General features: G+C 39.2%; 1 protein-coding gene across 16 annotated transcripts in view; it reads right to left on the minus strand.

Annotated features, from left to right (window-relative positions):
• Window positions 1-13206, minus strand: part of UNC80 (unc-80 homolog, NALCN channel complex subunit) — a 230144-nt gene extending 216938 nt beyond the window's left edge. For 4 of the 16 annotated variants that reach the window (XM_050751390.1, XM_050751388.1, XM_050751397.1 and 1 more), the window contains exons 1-4: window positions 12575-13203; window positions 11587-11635; window positions 8655-8811; window positions 7137-7438 (exon numbers count right to left, since the gene is read on the minus strand). In XM_050751390.1, coding sequence (XP_050607347.1) covers window positions 7137-7438; window positions 8655-8811; window positions 11587-11635; window positions 12575-12666 — 600 coding nt within the window. In that variant the 5' untranslated portion in view covers window positions 12667-13203. Of the gene's footprint in view, window positions 1-7136; window positions 7439-8654; window positions 8812-11586; window positions 11636-12574 lie in introns of all 16 variants that reach the window. The other 12 variants (XM_050751389.1, XM_050751391.1, XM_050751399.1 and 9 more) reach the window with 4 other exon arrangements.
• Between the last annotated feature and the right edge of the window lie 3654 nt (window positions 13207-16860).

The following is a 16860-nucleotide window of genomic DNA, read 5'->3' on the forward strand; positions in this document are numbered from 1 at the left end:
AATAGAGGGCAAAATGATAAGTGGTAGATTCTCAATGCATTTTGAAGATACAACTTACAGAAATTGCTAATTGTCTGGATGTGGAGTGTGAGAGAAAAAGATGTCAAGGATTTTTGGCTTTGCAATTAAGAAAGATAGGTAAGATGAAGTAGGAGCAGGTTTGGGGATTTCAGAAGCCTAGTTTTAGACATGTTAAGTTTGAGATCTCTGTTAAACATTAAGCTAGAGATACCGAGTAAGCAGTTAGACAGGCAGCTGTGAAGTTAAGAGGACAGTAACCCAAATTCCCTTGGAATGGACACGACGAAGTATGCATGGTATTGTATGTAGAAACAGGAAATTAACATTAAGCAAATCTTATTAGATTTGTCTCCACAAATACAGGAAACCAAACCTCAATTGACCTTGTTTTAATGATTTATTGGTTTCTGAGCTCAGTCCTTTTCCATGTTTCTCATGAGAAATGTTAACACAAGTAAAACTCCAGTGGAAACTGCAGCAGGGAGTGATCTCTCTTGTACTGAAATCCTGGGCTTTAACATCTGATCTATTAGCATGACACAGCACTCACTGATGGTCATGGCCATCATTTTGTTTTACTTGATACATCTCCAAGTAGATTGTATATTTCTTGAATACAAGTTGAGATCTCCTTCTTCTGTGCACTTCCTCGAACATCAATACAATACCAAACTAATATGTTCATTAATTGAACATGTTTTACCTTCTCCAAATAAATCCAATCACTCTTCAGACCTGAATGCCTGCAGCACCTGTGGCCTTCTCTTGTGCTGGTATTTTCCTTTGTAAGTCTTCCTAACTTGGATGAATGTATAAACTCTGGGCCTCTAATGTCTCTTCTAGAGTTTCTTTTAATAGAACACACAATGCTATGTATACATACACAAGCAGAAACTCAATAACTGGAGAGGACACTCTTTATCATCCAAACAGTTGTGAAGCAGGTAGTCTAGAAGGTCCTGAGAAAAGCCAGAAATGTAAGCACATATAGAGGTAATATCCCCACATTTCAGATACTTTTCTTGCTTTCACTGAGAACCTGTTTCCATGATGTCATAAAGCAATTCTGAATGTATTTACTAGTAGCTTTGAGAGATTTAAAGAAACAACTATTATTTTAAGTTCTATTTTAAAGTTGTTTACTTTACACATATGGATTTTGTTAAAATCCCCTGAAGGGCTTGCTTTTTATTTTATTTCTTGCTGTTACTCCAGGACATTGAACAATAGTTAGCATATAGCAGGCACTCGATAAGTATTTGTTGAAAAAATAAGTGAACATGACAAAATCATGACAACGTTGATACCATATTTAAAGAAGATGCCTTAGTTTAACAAACATTCATCATTTTTCATTGATAAAATTAAATTTGGTCTAAAATTAATAATATATTACAGAGGATTTTCAGACTGTGAATTTTATATAAACTATTTTAGCTAATTATAAATTAAAAGAATATAAAATATGCATTGAATAATACACTGTGTTACAAAAGCATTAGTCATTTATATTAGGTTTATTTACAAATTAGTGAACTAATTTATTCACTTAATATTATTTAAATACCTATTAAACACAGATACTATGTTAGTTATCATGTGTACAATGATAATTCCTACAAACAGACCATTTAGAATCTAGTGGGGGAGACAGCCACATAAAGAGATGATAATAAACAAAGTATAAAAATAAAGCTGTACCTAGAATATTATGGAAGTAGAGAAAGAGGGAAAGATGGATCTCAAATGAAGTCCTAAAGGATAAGTAGGAGTTTTCTAGAAAGAGAAGTCAGGTATGAGGGCATTCCAGTCAGCAAGACCAACATGAGAAAAGATCTGAAAAAAAGTATGCTATGTTCTTGGGGAGACTTCAAACATCTGGAGTTCACAGACAGGAGAAGTAGTCAGACAGGTCATAGAGGGCCCAGTTTACCAGACTAAGAAGCTGGAGTTGTACTCTCTGTATGATGAGAAATCACCAAATTATTTTAAGTATGTTGGTGATATTGTCTACATTTTTGATAGGTCACCTTGGTGTTGAGGTTAGATTTTATGAGACAAGCCAGGAGACTGAATCTAGTAAGAAAATGGTCGAAGTAAACAGTCCATGTAAGATATGATAAAAGCTTGGGTTAAGGTAGTTAAGTAGGAATGAAAAATATGTAATAAATTTGGGAAATATTTAGGAGAAAAAATGAGTAGGACTCTGTGATTAGTGGAATATGCAAGTAAGGATGAGGGATAGTGAAAGGTAGTTTGAGTTTTTGTGAATACATCCATTATCTAAAATATAGAATCTAGGGACGGGGCTCATTACAGGTGCAGTTTGAATTTCCCATGGATTATCTATTTGGAAAAGTCATTTGACAATTTGGTCTAACAGGCAAAGATAGGAGCCTGGATTTGAAATGTATAATTAGGTGACCTCAGCATGCAGGACACACATGGTAAATGAAGCCGAAGGAAGTCTTCCTAGGAGAAAGGAGAGTGAAAAGAACAAAGCGTGAAGAATGTATCTCTGGGGAGCCCCAATGTTAAAGGGGCAGACAGAAAAGATGAGCTCTCAATAGAGATAGAGCAGACAGAGTCAGAGATGCAAGAACCAGAAGGGTGTGGTGTCATCAGGAGAAGTGAAAGAAAAGGGCATGATGGTAATTTCAAATGCAGCTGAGGTTTAATGAAATGAGGGCTGCAAATAGAGATTAGATTCAACAACTCAGAGGTTGTTCATGACCTGAGTGGAAAAAAAAAGAAAACAAAAAAAACCTCTGGTACAGAAACCTAAAAAACTGTAGTTTTATACAAAATCAGATGGGATTGGGTTTAAATTCCATCTTGGTTACTCACAATCTTTACTATTATCTCTATGGACCTCAATTTCCCTTCTGGTAAAATGGAGAAAAGATACACACATCCCTGTGGGTAGTTGTAAAAATTAGAAATGATAGTGAAAATATTCTGTCACATAATAAAGCAACTAGAAGCAAGAATAAAAGATTGAAGAGTAAATAAATGGGAGGTGAGGATATGGAGGCATGGGTTCATGCTTTGATTAAATTTTGGCCTCCCATGCCTCCTACAGCACCATGTCTTATACAAGCCCCATCCTGCAACACTATGTGCTGAGTGGGAACCTGAGGAGGAAAATCAAGGAAAGGACTGACAAGTGGGGCAGCACGGCACACTGGGTTTAGAGACCACGGTGTTGCAGAAACATTAGTCTGGATGGTTGTGTGGTTTCCCCAGCAGCATGCAGATTTCTGGGTGGGGATAGAAAATGTGAATTTTGGCCGGGCGCGGTGGCTCAAGCCTGTAATCCCAGCACTTTGGGAGGCCGAGATGGGCGGATCACGAGGTCAGAAAATCGAGACCATTCTGGCTAACACGGTGAAACCCCGTCTCTACTAAGAAATACAAAAACTAGCCGGGCGAGGTGGCAGTGCCTGTAGTCCCAGCTACTCGGGAGGCTGAGGCCCGAGAAGGGCGTGAACCCGGGAGGCGGAGCTTGCAGTGAGCTGAGATCCGGCCACTGCATTCCAGCCTGGGCTACAGAGAGAGACTCCGTCTCAAAAAAAAAAAAAAAAAAAAAAAAAAAAAAAAAGAAAAAAGAAAATGTGAATTTTGGTCTTGATCTGGAGTTGGAGTCGTGAAAGACAACTGCAAAGAAGCATAGGGATAAAAGGATGTTAATGATGCTGGTGAGGGGAAGTTTACATGGGTAGGGAAAGACGATAGGCTCCAACAGAGCCTGATAACGGCAGGCAAATGAAAGATGTAAGGCAGTGGCTCTCAATCAGGACCAATTCCCTTCCACACACCCATCTGTGAACATTTGGCAACATTTGGAGTCATCTGTGGTTGGCACAACTCAGGGGCAATGGGTTGTTACTGGCATCTAATGGATGGAGGCCAGAGACTCTACTAAATATCCTACAATGCATTGAACAGTGTCCCACAACAAAGAATTATCTGGCCCCAAATGCCAACAGTGCCAAGGCCGAGAAATCCTGATCTAGAGACTGTACATTCCCAACAACTTGAAAAAACCAGATATCTCTCAAGCAGAGAAGGCCTTATGGCAAAAATTATCAAATGAATACTTTTTATTCTCTACAGCATCAAGAACAATGCTTTCCTCATAGCAATGACAAAATGATGAAATTATAATGATAATATAATAATATAATACAGAATGATAAAAATGTTATTAATACCACTAACAATAATTGTTTATGTATATCAACCACTGTGTAGTATTTTGTATGAATTGTCTTACTCCTTTTTAAATGCTCCATTCCCAAGCTATAAGTTAAACATGAGGATCTTCAGCCAGCTTTTCCAATTATTTGAGTATTTTATTTCCAATTATTGAGTTTAGTATGTTTGATGGGCAATGCGGTCAGTGTATGTGTTGCATTTTGGGAATTTATAGGTAGTTTCAAATCTATTTCTCCTAGCAATGGGGAGAGTTAACGGAAAGTGAATTTTTTAGGAAACTAAAAATGAATAATTCCAATTATTTCCAATTATTGAGACCTTGCTTCTTTTCTACTAATAATACATAATACCAGCAGCAATAAAATACCAACACTAAAGACAACTAACATTTGTTAATGACTTTCTTTGTATCAGGTTGAATACTATAACTTGTTCAATCTTCACAATGCCCTATACATTTATTCTTAGGTCCAATTTATATTTGAGAAAATGGAGGTTTATAGAAATTATTTGCACAATCTCTTATAGAGCGCAGCAGGCACTGGATTCAAATACAGGCCTATCTGTTTCCAAAACTTAGACTCCCATCCATGTCTTAAAAATAAAATTACAGCCACCCTGGGCACTCCTATATTTCCACATTTTTCCAGGTAATATTTGTCAACATATAAACATCTTTTTGGGGCTACTTTTTAAGAAGACTTCTCTCCTGTCCTCTCCATTTTAACGGCTTCATTTCTAAATATGCTGTTTTTAGCACTTGGATCAGCTTCTGATAATGACAAGTCTACTCAGTGTGTCAGTCATTAAATATTTATTGAGAGCCTCATATACGACAGACACTATTTGAGACACTAGAGATACAGCTGTCATCAGGAAAGGCAGACTCCCTTCACTCAAGGATCTCTGTTCAGTGAGGCTGAAGGGCAACAAACATGCAGACAAATGCATAAATAATTCCAGCTTCTGGTAAGTGCTAACAAGGAAAAAAATGTAGGATAGCTTGCTAGTTGCTCGAGAGTAGCCAGGGAAGTACTTTCTGAAGTGTTGCCATTTGAGTTGTGAGTAAACCAATGACAAGTACATGGCCATGTGAAAATCTGAGTGTAGAAGGTAGGGTCAGTGTTTCAAGTTGAAAAAAACAGTGCAAGGATCTGAACACAAAAATGCACTTGTCAAGTTTGAGCATGAGCCTCCCACAAGCCTGAAGGTGGTTAGTGAATGAGAGAAAGGCCAGTGAGATAGAGGGAGTTGAGGCCCAGGAGGTACGCAGGGGTAGGTCCTGCAGGGCTCACAGGCCAGGTGGACAGTCCCTATTAAAGCAGAGCTTCTTACTAAGTATCACCTGTATAAAATACTTTAAAATGGAAAGCTAGAGATTTTAAAATGGCAATTTAATTTGACTTGACACCTAGAGTTTAGTATGTTTGATGGGCAATGCGGTCAGTGTATGTGTTGCATTTTGGGAATTTATAGGTAGTTTCAAATCTATTTCTCCTAGCAATGGGGAGAGTTAACGGAAAGTGAATTTTTTAGGAAACTAAAAATGAATGAAAATACTCTCTAGTCTGTTCCCTTCATGGTGACTGTTAATGTTCAGAACCACCTTCATAAATACATTGCTAACTTGAACCACAGTTAACTTGATCCATTCACTGGACTATAATATTCTATTAAAGAGTAGATGAACATATCAATTCTTATCTTAGCACTTAAGTGAAATTTGTTAATTTATTCATTCACAGAAGTAACAAATAGTTCTTGATTTCTTTTCATGCGTTGGAACTGCCGTGTCTGTCTTACATATACTCACCCTGTGTTACAGCAACTGAGGGGTTAAGTAATATCAACAAAATCACACAGCTAAAAAGTGGTGGCACAGTGATTTCAAATTATATTGTCTCCTCCAAGTGGATATGATTGTATTTTGAGATAACTGGTTTCCATGTAATCCTATGTTTTGTATTTTAAGCATTTAAAAATATTTTAAAAAGCAATTCTTAGGCTATACCCAACTGTCTAAAAGTCTACAGAACATAACAAGTTAAAACTTACTTTTTTTCGTTTTGAGACAGTCTCGCTTTGTCACCCAGGCTGGAGTGCAGTGGCATGTTCTAGGTTCACTGCAGCCTGTGCCTCCCAGGTTCAAGAGATTCTCCTGCCTCAGCCTCCTGAGTAGCTGGGGCTACAGGTGTGCACCATTACGCCTGGCTAAATTTTGTATGGAGTTTTGCCATGTTGGCCAGGCTGGCCTGCAACTCCTGACCTCAAGTGATTCACCTGCCTCCACTTCCCAAAGTTCTAGGATTATAGGCGTGAGCCACCACACCCCACTAAAATTTAGACGCTGTATTATAAGAGAGGTAGTTACAAGGTGCTATAAAAATGTGAAGGAGGTAGTAATGAAGTCTAGATGGTGAGGTCCAAGGAATAGCTTCATGTTAAAGATGACATTAAAGTTGCAGTTTGAACACTATGACAAGAATAGAGGGGTGAAAGGAGAGTACAGCAATCAGCAAGGGCATATTCAGAGAACGGCTGCCATGGTTTCAAATGCTGGATCATGAGGTGGACAGTAGGGACCAATAGTCTATAAATCAAGAAAGCAATTTAAACCCTACGTCATAGTTGATCTTTTATTTTATGTTTAATATGTTAGGCATTATCGTGAGGCAGAGGGAGAACCACTGAGGATTTTTTAAGTAGGTAAAAGCTATGTGGAAATTTGTGTTTTTGAAGCAATGTTCAGTAGTTTAACACAGAAATAAAGTTCTCCATGCCCTGACTTGCTGTAAGGTCATACAAAGACATGCCCAACCAAATATGGAAATATCATTTGAAGTCTATCCTCACCACATCTCCACCCACTCCAGCTCTAACACTGGGTTTCTGCTTACCTTGATCCTGTGTACCAGGGGAGCAAACAGAAACACGAAGAGCTCCACGGTAGCCATGGAGTTCTGGAAGATCTTTCTTCGGTTGTTCTCTTCTTCGTCATTAGAGCTGCTTTGGCAAGGCTGCCCTGGAGAACCCTGGTTTTCAACCTGGTGGATGAAAGCACTGCTGCTTCCACCCCAGCTGGAGCCTCGGTCTGTACCCCCAAATCGCTCATTGTTGCAGTCCTGGGGGGCCTCCAGAAGCATCCAGTGTAGAGTGTGAAGGAGCTTTGTCTCAGCAACACCCAATTTATCCTGGTGGCCTGCAGGGGACAATTACACAGGCAGGTTAAGGCAAACTCTGTGATCAGAGCAATAGATGTCAACGTTGGGTCTGGGAAGAATATCCCTGCTTTCTCTACACTTCTTACAACCACTGCTAGCAGGGCTCGTTCTTGTTTTTTGGACTCCCTTACTGGCTGTAATCTCCGCAGAATGATATGCTGCCATGGGGGCAGAAACTGCTGAATCACTTTTCTTCAGTTAGGTACCCAAATATATTTCCAAATAGGCAGCATAGTGGTTAAAAATATAGGCTCTGAAGATAAAAGCGATCCTATTTTAGACAATGTGACCTAGAAAGGTCCCTCTATGAAGTAATATTTGAGCAGAGGCTCAAACAAGGGGAGGAAATGGGGTGGAGAAGAGTATGTACACTAACGTGGGGTACATGGGTAGGACACATTGCCAGATGAGAATAGCAATCTGTAAAATATTCTAAAAAATAGTTCTTACGCACATGTGCACACATACTCACACACAGTACTACAAAGTTGGAAAATGTCTGAGGCAAATATGCCCAGTTCATGAGAGTGGTTGCTTTAGGAACTGAGAGAACAAAAAGGATGACCTTGGCTAGGACTCATCTTGGGCAGGTGAAGGTCTTAGCTTACCTCTAATATTTTAACTTTGTTGATGTTGTTGTTTGTTTGTTTGTTTTTGAGACGGAGTCTCACTTTGTCGCCTAGGCTGGAATGCAGTGGTGTGATCCCAGCTAACCGCAACCTCCACCTCCCAGATTCAAGTGATTCTCCTGCCTCAGCCTCCCAAGTAGCTGGGATTACAGGTGCGCACCACCACGCCTGGCTAATTTTGTAGTTTTAGTAGAGACGGGGTTTCACCATGTTGACCAGGCTGGTCTCAAACTCCCGACCTCATGTGATCCACCTGCCTCAGCCTCCCAAAGTGGTGGGATTACAGGTATGAGCCACCACAACCAGCATATTTCAATATTTAAGAGGAGAAAATATTCATATATTACTTGTAAAATTAAAAAATTAAAAACAAGACAGCCACTTTCTTTATTGGTAAAACGAAAATAATGATAGTATAAGTGTGAGGAGGATTTTGTGATAATTAAATGAGATAATGTATGCACAGTGCTTGAGAAAAGAGAAACTACTCAATACAGGTTACTATGATGAGTGTTGAACACAAAGGGCAATGACATGCAATAAAGAAGTAAGGCAGGGCACCAACCTAGCTTGTTTCGGTTTGAAAGCAGGGTTGCAGTGCAGTGGAGGACATGAGGCAAAGCAGCTTGCACCAGTTCCCATCTGGAAATGCTCTGAATGGCTTCAGAGAGAGCTGGAGAGAGGCCATGCAGCTTGTTTTCTACCAACACTCGCTCAAAGGACTGTAAATTCAAAAACAAAAACAATAAGAAAAGCCAAAATCCAAAACCATGTAAACTAAGAAACGGAAGATTCTGATTAGTGAAAAAATGAACAGCAAGGTACTGTACCCCTTAAAAGGTGCAAATTACTGGACCAAATTCTTTAGGGAGAACTCATTGCATTTTCTTGTATATGTTGATGTGCAATGGGTCAGTAATAATTTTCTATTATCTACCCATTTGCAGGCTTTTGAGCCAAAGTAAATGGCTTGAATTAACAAATGATTTTTATTTCTGTTAAAGTAAGCTTCCTCTAACAAATAGGAACAAAACATTTAACCTTATGAGATTTTTGGATGTATAGTTTATAAAATGTTGCTGAGTCATCCAAAAGGCTGTCACAACTGCAAACCAAAATGAGTTTTTTGTCAAAGTGTCTTGAGAAATAGAATTTATGTCAATTTCTTCAACTGGTGTTAACTAAGATATAACTTTTTCAAGGATTCTGATTTTGGAATCCCTGATTTATCTCATGGCTTGACAATGACCTGGCACAGAACACTCTCTACCTAATGCCTGGAACAATAAAAGATACTTAATATATCTGTGGAATAAAGAAAGAAAGAAAGGGAGAGCAGGAAGGAGGGAGGGAGGAGGAAAATAAGCCATCTTTACTTCGCTGGTTATTAAATTTTCTATCCTTGCCAGAGATACTCAGAGAGTATCAGAGAGCGTAGCACTCCAGAACAAGTAACAACTCTGACCTACTCAATTATTTTTTTTTCTTTTGAGAGAGGAGAGAATATCACTGTAAGGTGTTGGAGAAAATGTAGTTACCAAATATTAGAATAAATTTAATAAACGTTTGACTTGTAAGAACATGATTGGCACTTGATGCCCCAGTCAAGAAAATTATAGAAATGTTCTATATAATAATCACAATACAAGTACCAAGTGTTCAAACTGTATTACTGGAATTATTACAATACCTATGAGAAAGACAGGTATCCTAATATGGCTTACTACAGAGATTTCCAAAGAAAATCTTTTTGATTAAAAAAAAGAAAAATAAAAAATTCACCTTTATAATGAAGGGCACACTGAGGTTTTGGCAAAGAGCATAATGAGAGATGTAATATTTTGCTTTAAGAAACTAGATAAAGGCCTTTAGATATGTTGGTGATATAAATACAAATATTATAAAATTTACCAGTCCTCAGGTATCTAAGTATTCATTAAGTAAAGGGTGTGTATATTAGAGACTAAAAGATTATAAAGAATCTATACACTCTAATGACTACACTGTAGAGGATGAGTTATGCATTTCATAATCTCAGAGTGTTCTGGGTAATGTCAGTTTCTCCTTAAGTGTCACTAATACAACTTTTAATATTTTTTTTAAACTTGGGAAATTATTTTCTATATTGAGATCTATGTATCTCTATCCTTATCTATCTATCCATTAATGTAACTTACTATTTGATATTGTGTGACTACATTAAAAATGTCAGAAATATCTGTGCCAAGAACAGAGAAAAGTCAGGATTATTTTAAGCTAGTATAATTGTCAGCATGGTTAAGAAAGTCTGAGATTTCAAGTGTCAAATTACTCTAACAAGCTAAGTTCAACAACAAATTCCATTAAAAGGTCCTTATAAGAAAGTTATATTTAAAAAAAAAATGTGTTTGTGACAACATTGAAAGACAGGAGATGCAACGAAACAAATTCCTACGTTGCGTGGGCAGGTATGTGTTTAACTTTCCAGTTGGCTTCCATCAGAATTTTTTGCCCTAACACATCTCAGAGCTCCTTACCACAAGGTCATCCACGTAGCTATTCGTAAATATGCATGGCAATATCCAAATTGGTAGATTTCCATTTTTAGGTTATAATATATGCAATGTAAAGACTTTTAGGTAAGCTCCAAATATTAATGAAGGCTGTGAAAAGTCCATTTTAATTTTGCTTCATGATTTCATGTCTTATTTTCTCAATTTGTAAAATAAGAATTTATAGGGATATAAGATTCCCTTAGAATCTCAGGACAAATGCATTTTATTTTGTATAAATATTAGCAGTATTATTTTCACAATTATTTTATATTATTCATTTTTAGAATTGGAAAACATATGCAAGACATAAAAGTGCAGAGATGCATATATTTTGTTCAAGTAGTTCTTTCACAGGCACTCTATCATATGAACTTCCACTGTAAGTCTCAGTTTTGTTGATTAAGGATTCGACTTCACACTTGCAGGGGGCAAAAAAACCCTCCACCACCTGGTTCTCTGTTGTCTCTCTGCCTTCTCTTCTACCACTGGATCCCTCCTCACCCTTTCACTTATTCCCCAGTAGGTGCTAATTTCCTTTAACATGTTTCCTCTGCTCTTCCCTCAGCTGTCCTTCCCTCCCTTCCCCTTGTGTCTTTGGCCAAGGTTCACATTAATAGATAGATAAGCCTTATCTATCCATTGCTTATAAAACTCCCCTCCCTAGTGCTACCTAGTATCTCTTTTTGCTTAATTTTTCTCCATAGTGCTTACCACCATCTGGCTTACTATGTATATACTTATTTGTTTGTGGCTTGTCCCCTTTCTACTAGGATGTAAACACTCTATTTGTTTTTATCATTGCTTTGTTCCAGCACAGAGAATTGTGCCTGGCACACAGTGGGTGATCAATAATATTTGCCAAGTGAATTAATATATATAGTCCATTTGATTTAAAACCTGTCTTTGGGTTCAAACCACCACACAGAATAGGGAAATAATTATTAAATGGTGAAAATCACATACCACACAAGAAGCTTCATATTGCTTCCCCAGTTTGGGCCTCAAAAATGCACTGAAAAATTAATAGATATTTGTTAATAAACATAAGTAAAATTATTATTAAAGCATCCTTGTGACATATTTTTCAATGAATAAGACAGGGTGCTATGAAATTCAAATTTCATGCTTCCTTATAGCTTTTTAATGAGCAGGTGTTGAACAGCTGATGACATTTTCTTTTACGCGTGTAATTGCATATATGAAAGAGAAGTGGATCTCGATGGTTTTTGGTATCCACTCTTATTCTGAAGACTTTTAAGATTTTAAATCGTCAGTGGTCAGAAGTGGTGCATTACTTACATGTACAGCCATAATAAAAACTGAAAATTGAACACGGCTTGTGGGTCACGATTTCCAGAATCTAATTTCTTACCTGATAAATCTCTAAAATAACAATAATAATAATAAAAAAAAAACCTTTTCTGTTTATTGGAATAGGTGTGAGGCCTTTCCAGGGTTAGGGGGGAGGGTCCCTTATCACACAGATCCTCAGGAGCTTTAACTGGGGAGATTAATCTGAGCAAAATGGTTAACAAGTGGGCATAGCAGATATTCGCCAAACAGGAGCTGGAAAAACAACAGGTCACCGGGCTAGAATTACAGCAGGAGACGGAGGGGGAATTGGACGCAGGAGCACAACCAGTCATAATTATCTTTCCTAGTTCCCCGCCCCCTCTTCCCAGGCTCTCTGCCCTCCCACCCCCTAAAATAATGTATACATTTATTCGACAACTGCCAATCTGCTTGTCGTCAAACTTCACTGAAATATATATATACATATTTTAATGCGTGTTTTTAAGCGGGTGCAGAGGGCTTGTTTTCCAGCCCCAGAGAGGGAGCTGCAGGCTGTGGCGCGGCCTCAGCGGCGGCGGCGGCGGCGGCGGCGACCCGGGCGGCCCCGGGAGCGCCCCCAGCCCAGGGCGGCCAGCGGCGCGCCCTCTGCGCCCCTCACCTGGTTTGCCGCCACAGGAAGGTCTGGATGGGCAGGGGGATGCCACGGCCGCCGTCCTGCTCCTGGCCCTCGGAGCTCTTCCTCTTCACCATGATGGTGGCTCCCGGGAGTCCTACTGCAGGACCCAGCTCTGTCTCCTCGCTAGCCGCCGCCGCCGCCGCCTCCTCCCGTTGCTCCCCCCAACTCTCATCCCCTCCTTCCCCGAGGCAGAGCCGGCTCTCTCCGCCCTGATCCCCCGTGCCTCTCCCCTCCCCCCACCCCTCCCCGCGCGTGGAACATGGCTGCGGGAGGAGGGGAGGGCTGGAGGAGCCGCGGAGCGAGGAGGGGGGCGCTCGGAGCAGCCGTCCGCCTCGCCGCCCCCGCACCCGCTCCCTGCTTTCAGCACCTCCCACTGTGGACAGCGGCCCGCGCCGGGCTGCACTGCCGGAGAAGCGAATCCGGGGCAGCTTGAGCCTCAGAGGTATGGCCCAAGAAGTCCGCGCTCCGCATCGCAGGCGCTGGTCCCCTGCGTGGCCTCTTCAGCCCCTGGAATTCGGCTTTCCCCGCTCCGAGCTGCACTCAGGAGTGTCCCCTGTCCTGCTTTCCGACCTCAGCATCCAAACTGTCACCGTCTGGGTAGGAGGAGCTTTGGGGAACCGCAGAGCAGTCACTAACCCTGGCATCATTCTCACCTCTAACAAGGAGGTCAGGAGTCCAGGGTTTAGCCAGAGGAACACATGAAAATTATTAAATGTGTAAACCAGGAAGGGGAGGCAGGCTTGGCAAGTGAGAGGAAGCTTGAAAGATTTCACATGTGAGAAGTTACTTTTATATGATAACCACAAGAAATAAACCTTTTGTTTTCTTAAAGCAGGAATACAAAGTTCCCAAAGTAACCAGTTGTGGATATCAGTTAATTGCAAAGTGAGGAAGAACATTTGAATCATGCTGTGAGGAAATGCGGTTTATTACAGTCCATTAAATGCAATTGGGTGATCCTGTTCGCCCACAGTTATAGCTACCATTTTCCTTCAGTTGTAATAGTCAAATGCCTATATGTTTTATATATATATATATTTGGATTGTTGTTAGATATATTATTTAGTAGTAAAACAAGTAGGCCGGGGAGGAGGGTGAGGTGGGGTGAAGCAATCGGAATAGTAACTACCTGCAATTCCTCCTCCTCCTCCTCCTTCCTCCTCCTCCTTCTCCCCTTCCTTCTTCCTCCTCCTCCTCCTCTTCTCCTTCTCCTTCTCTTTCTCCTTCTTCTTCTTTCTTCTTCTTCGACTGAATCTCACTTTTCAACTAGGCTATAGTGCAGAGGTGCGATCACGACTCACTGCAGCCTTGACCTCCCAGGCTCAAGAGATCCTCTCAGCTCAGTCTCACCAACAGTTGGGACTACAGGTGTGCACCACTATTCCCAGCTAATTCTTTATTTTTGTAGAGATGGGGGGTCACACTATGTTGCCCAGGCTAGTCTCAAACTCCTGAGCTCAAGCAATCCTCTCACCTTGGCCTCTCAAAGTTCTGGGATTACAGGCATGAGCCACCATGCCTGGCCTCATCTTTCAGAGCAAAGATATTTGTGTAATCGATGAAGTGAAGAATCAGACTCCAGGTCGTAATCTCAACAGATGTAATATTTCATATATAATTAACAACATAGTAAATATTGATACTTTTCACCATAGAAATAAATTCTTCATTTACTTTCTTGAAGATATCTTTTATTATGAAACTCAAAAATATGGATCTTATGATCTCAAATATGGATCTTGAAACAAAGAAAGATTCTAAATATAGTTTATTCAAGGTATATTTGTTGAGTGCATTTTATATACTCATATAGCTATATGGAATTACATGGACTCTTGCTCACAAGGAAGTCTGAATATTAAGAGAAGACAGACATGAAAAGAGAAAAGAATCATGGGAGATATGAATGCAGATTCAGTTATGAACAAAGGGTCAAGGCAGAAATTATGTGCAGGAATCAGATGGAGACTTTCTATGACAGGCTAGAAAGTTTGCCTAGAAGACCTTTAAGCAGAGAAGTAGAAACTTCATATCCATTTAAGTGTGAATGACATGACAGGAACGTAGGGATTGTTTGAAACAGGCAAGACTTGTATTAATGAACATCAGTATAGAGATTGGAGAAATGTTTTATGAGATCCTGAACCCTGATCATAATAGCAACTACAGACAAGGGGGTGAGTTTGAAGAATATTGCAGAGGTAGAATTAATAGGACGTGATGACCAAGTGGGTATAGGAAAAGAAAAATGGCACATTGGTGAGGAGCTTAGGTTTTGAGCCAGACAGTTTTGGCTCTAGCCCTACCATTAACTAAATATAATATCCTAGAAAAGTGAAAAAACTCTGCTAAGATTTTCAAAGAATACCTTCCCCCATAGAGATGTTGTGAGGACTGAATGTTAATACTTGTAAATGATGAGGACACATGGACACATGGACACATAGAAGGGAACAACACACACTGGTGACTTTCAAAGGGTGGAAGCTGGGAGTAGGGAGAGGATCAGGAAAAATAACTAATGGGTACTAGACTTAATACCTGAGTGATAACATACATAAATCCATACAACAAACCCCCATGATACAAGTTTACCTATGTAACAAACCTGTACATGTACCCCTGAGCTTAAAATAAAAATTTAAAAAAAGAATTTAAGAGAGTCTCAGATCTATACTAAGCTTTCAATAAATGTCAGCAAAAGCTCCAAGTTTTCTGTTTTGAGCAACTGAGTAAGTGGTGATCTCATTCAAAGAGAAAGTGTTGACAAGAAGAATCGTGTTCTTATTTTATGTGTGCATACAATGGCATTTATGAGTTTTCCTTGAGTCTTTTTTGGAAATCTGAAATGGAGGTAGCTAGAAATATTTGTGTGGAATTTAAAAGAGTTAATTGGGTAGAAGAGAATGATTTTTTAGTTAACATTGTATAAAAAGTAGTTAAAACCTTGGAAGTACATAAAATAATCCAGGCAAATAAATGGAAAGAGAAAAGAAAGGCCCCATTTGGAAGTGTAGGGGACATCAACTTTATTGTCACAAAAAATGCTGTTGATGGATGACAGGATAGAATAGGATAGTGGGATAGGCTGAATTCTAAGACGGCCCCCAAGATTCCAATGTCCTGTTATATGCACACACCTTCCTCCAATTACTCAAGCAAATGCTAATGTAAGTACTGCTGGGAAATGATTTGTATTAATATTCTTGAGTTTTTAAATATTAATAATATTATTAATAGACTTTATTTCTTAGGGCAGCTTTGCAGTATATAAACACTCTTTTTCCTCTAGCCATAGTCTGTTCTGTTATTAACAGTTTTGCACTGGTGTGGTATGCTTGTTATTATTAATGAAGCAATATTGATGCATTATTATTAACTAAAGTCCATAGTTTATGTTAGAGTTGACTCTTTGTAATATATAATTCTATACATTTTGCCAAATAATGTAATCCATCATGAAGGTATCATAGTTTCACTGCCCTAAAAGTCTATTATGCTCCATCAAGTCACCCCTTTCCCTGTCTCTCCCTGCTTCTGGCCACCACTGATCTTTTTACTGTCTTAAGAGTTTTTACCATTTCCAGAATATCATATAATTGGAATCATATCGGATGTAGCTTTTTCAGACAGGCTTCTTCACTAAGCAACATGCATTTTAGTTTCCTTTACGTTTTTTGGTGGCTTAATAGCTCATTTATTTTTATTGCTGAATAATATTCCATTATATGTATATGTCACAGTTTATTTATCCATTCACCTATTGAAGGACATCTCAGTTGCTTCCAATTTTTGACAATTATGAATAAAGCTGCTACAAGTGTTCATGTGCAGGTTTTTTTGTGAATGTGAGTTTTCAACTCATTTGGTTAAATACCTAGTAGCATAATAGCTGAATTGTAGGCTAAGACTATGAGAAGCCTTGTAGAAAATGCCAAAATATCTTCCAAATGGCTCTACCACATATTTTTTAAGAGACTTGGACATATTTATGGGTCAGAAATAGAGGGTCATTAAAAAAAGGAATGCTAAGAATAATTCAGAGAGGGAAATAATTAACAAACAAGACTCTGAAAGAGACTACATTTTAGGCATAGTTGGATTGATCATCCTTGGCTGCAGGAATAATTCCTACAATGGGAAATTAAAAAGTAATAATGGTAGAGGCTAAGTTAGCAGGAAAAGGGGAAGGATAAGAATAGAAGAGTTCAGGCTTAATGTCCTACGTAAACTGTAAAGGAATTGACAAGGTAATTTTGTAAGAGTGA

Source organism: Macaca thibetana, chromosome 12 (assembly GCF_024542745.1).
Source record: "Macaca thibetana thibetana isolate TM-01 chromosome 12, ASM2454274v1, whole genome shotgun sequence".
Taxonomy (NCBI): Eukaryota; Metazoa; Chordata; class Mammalia; order Primates; family Cercopithecidae; genus Macaca; species Macaca thibetana.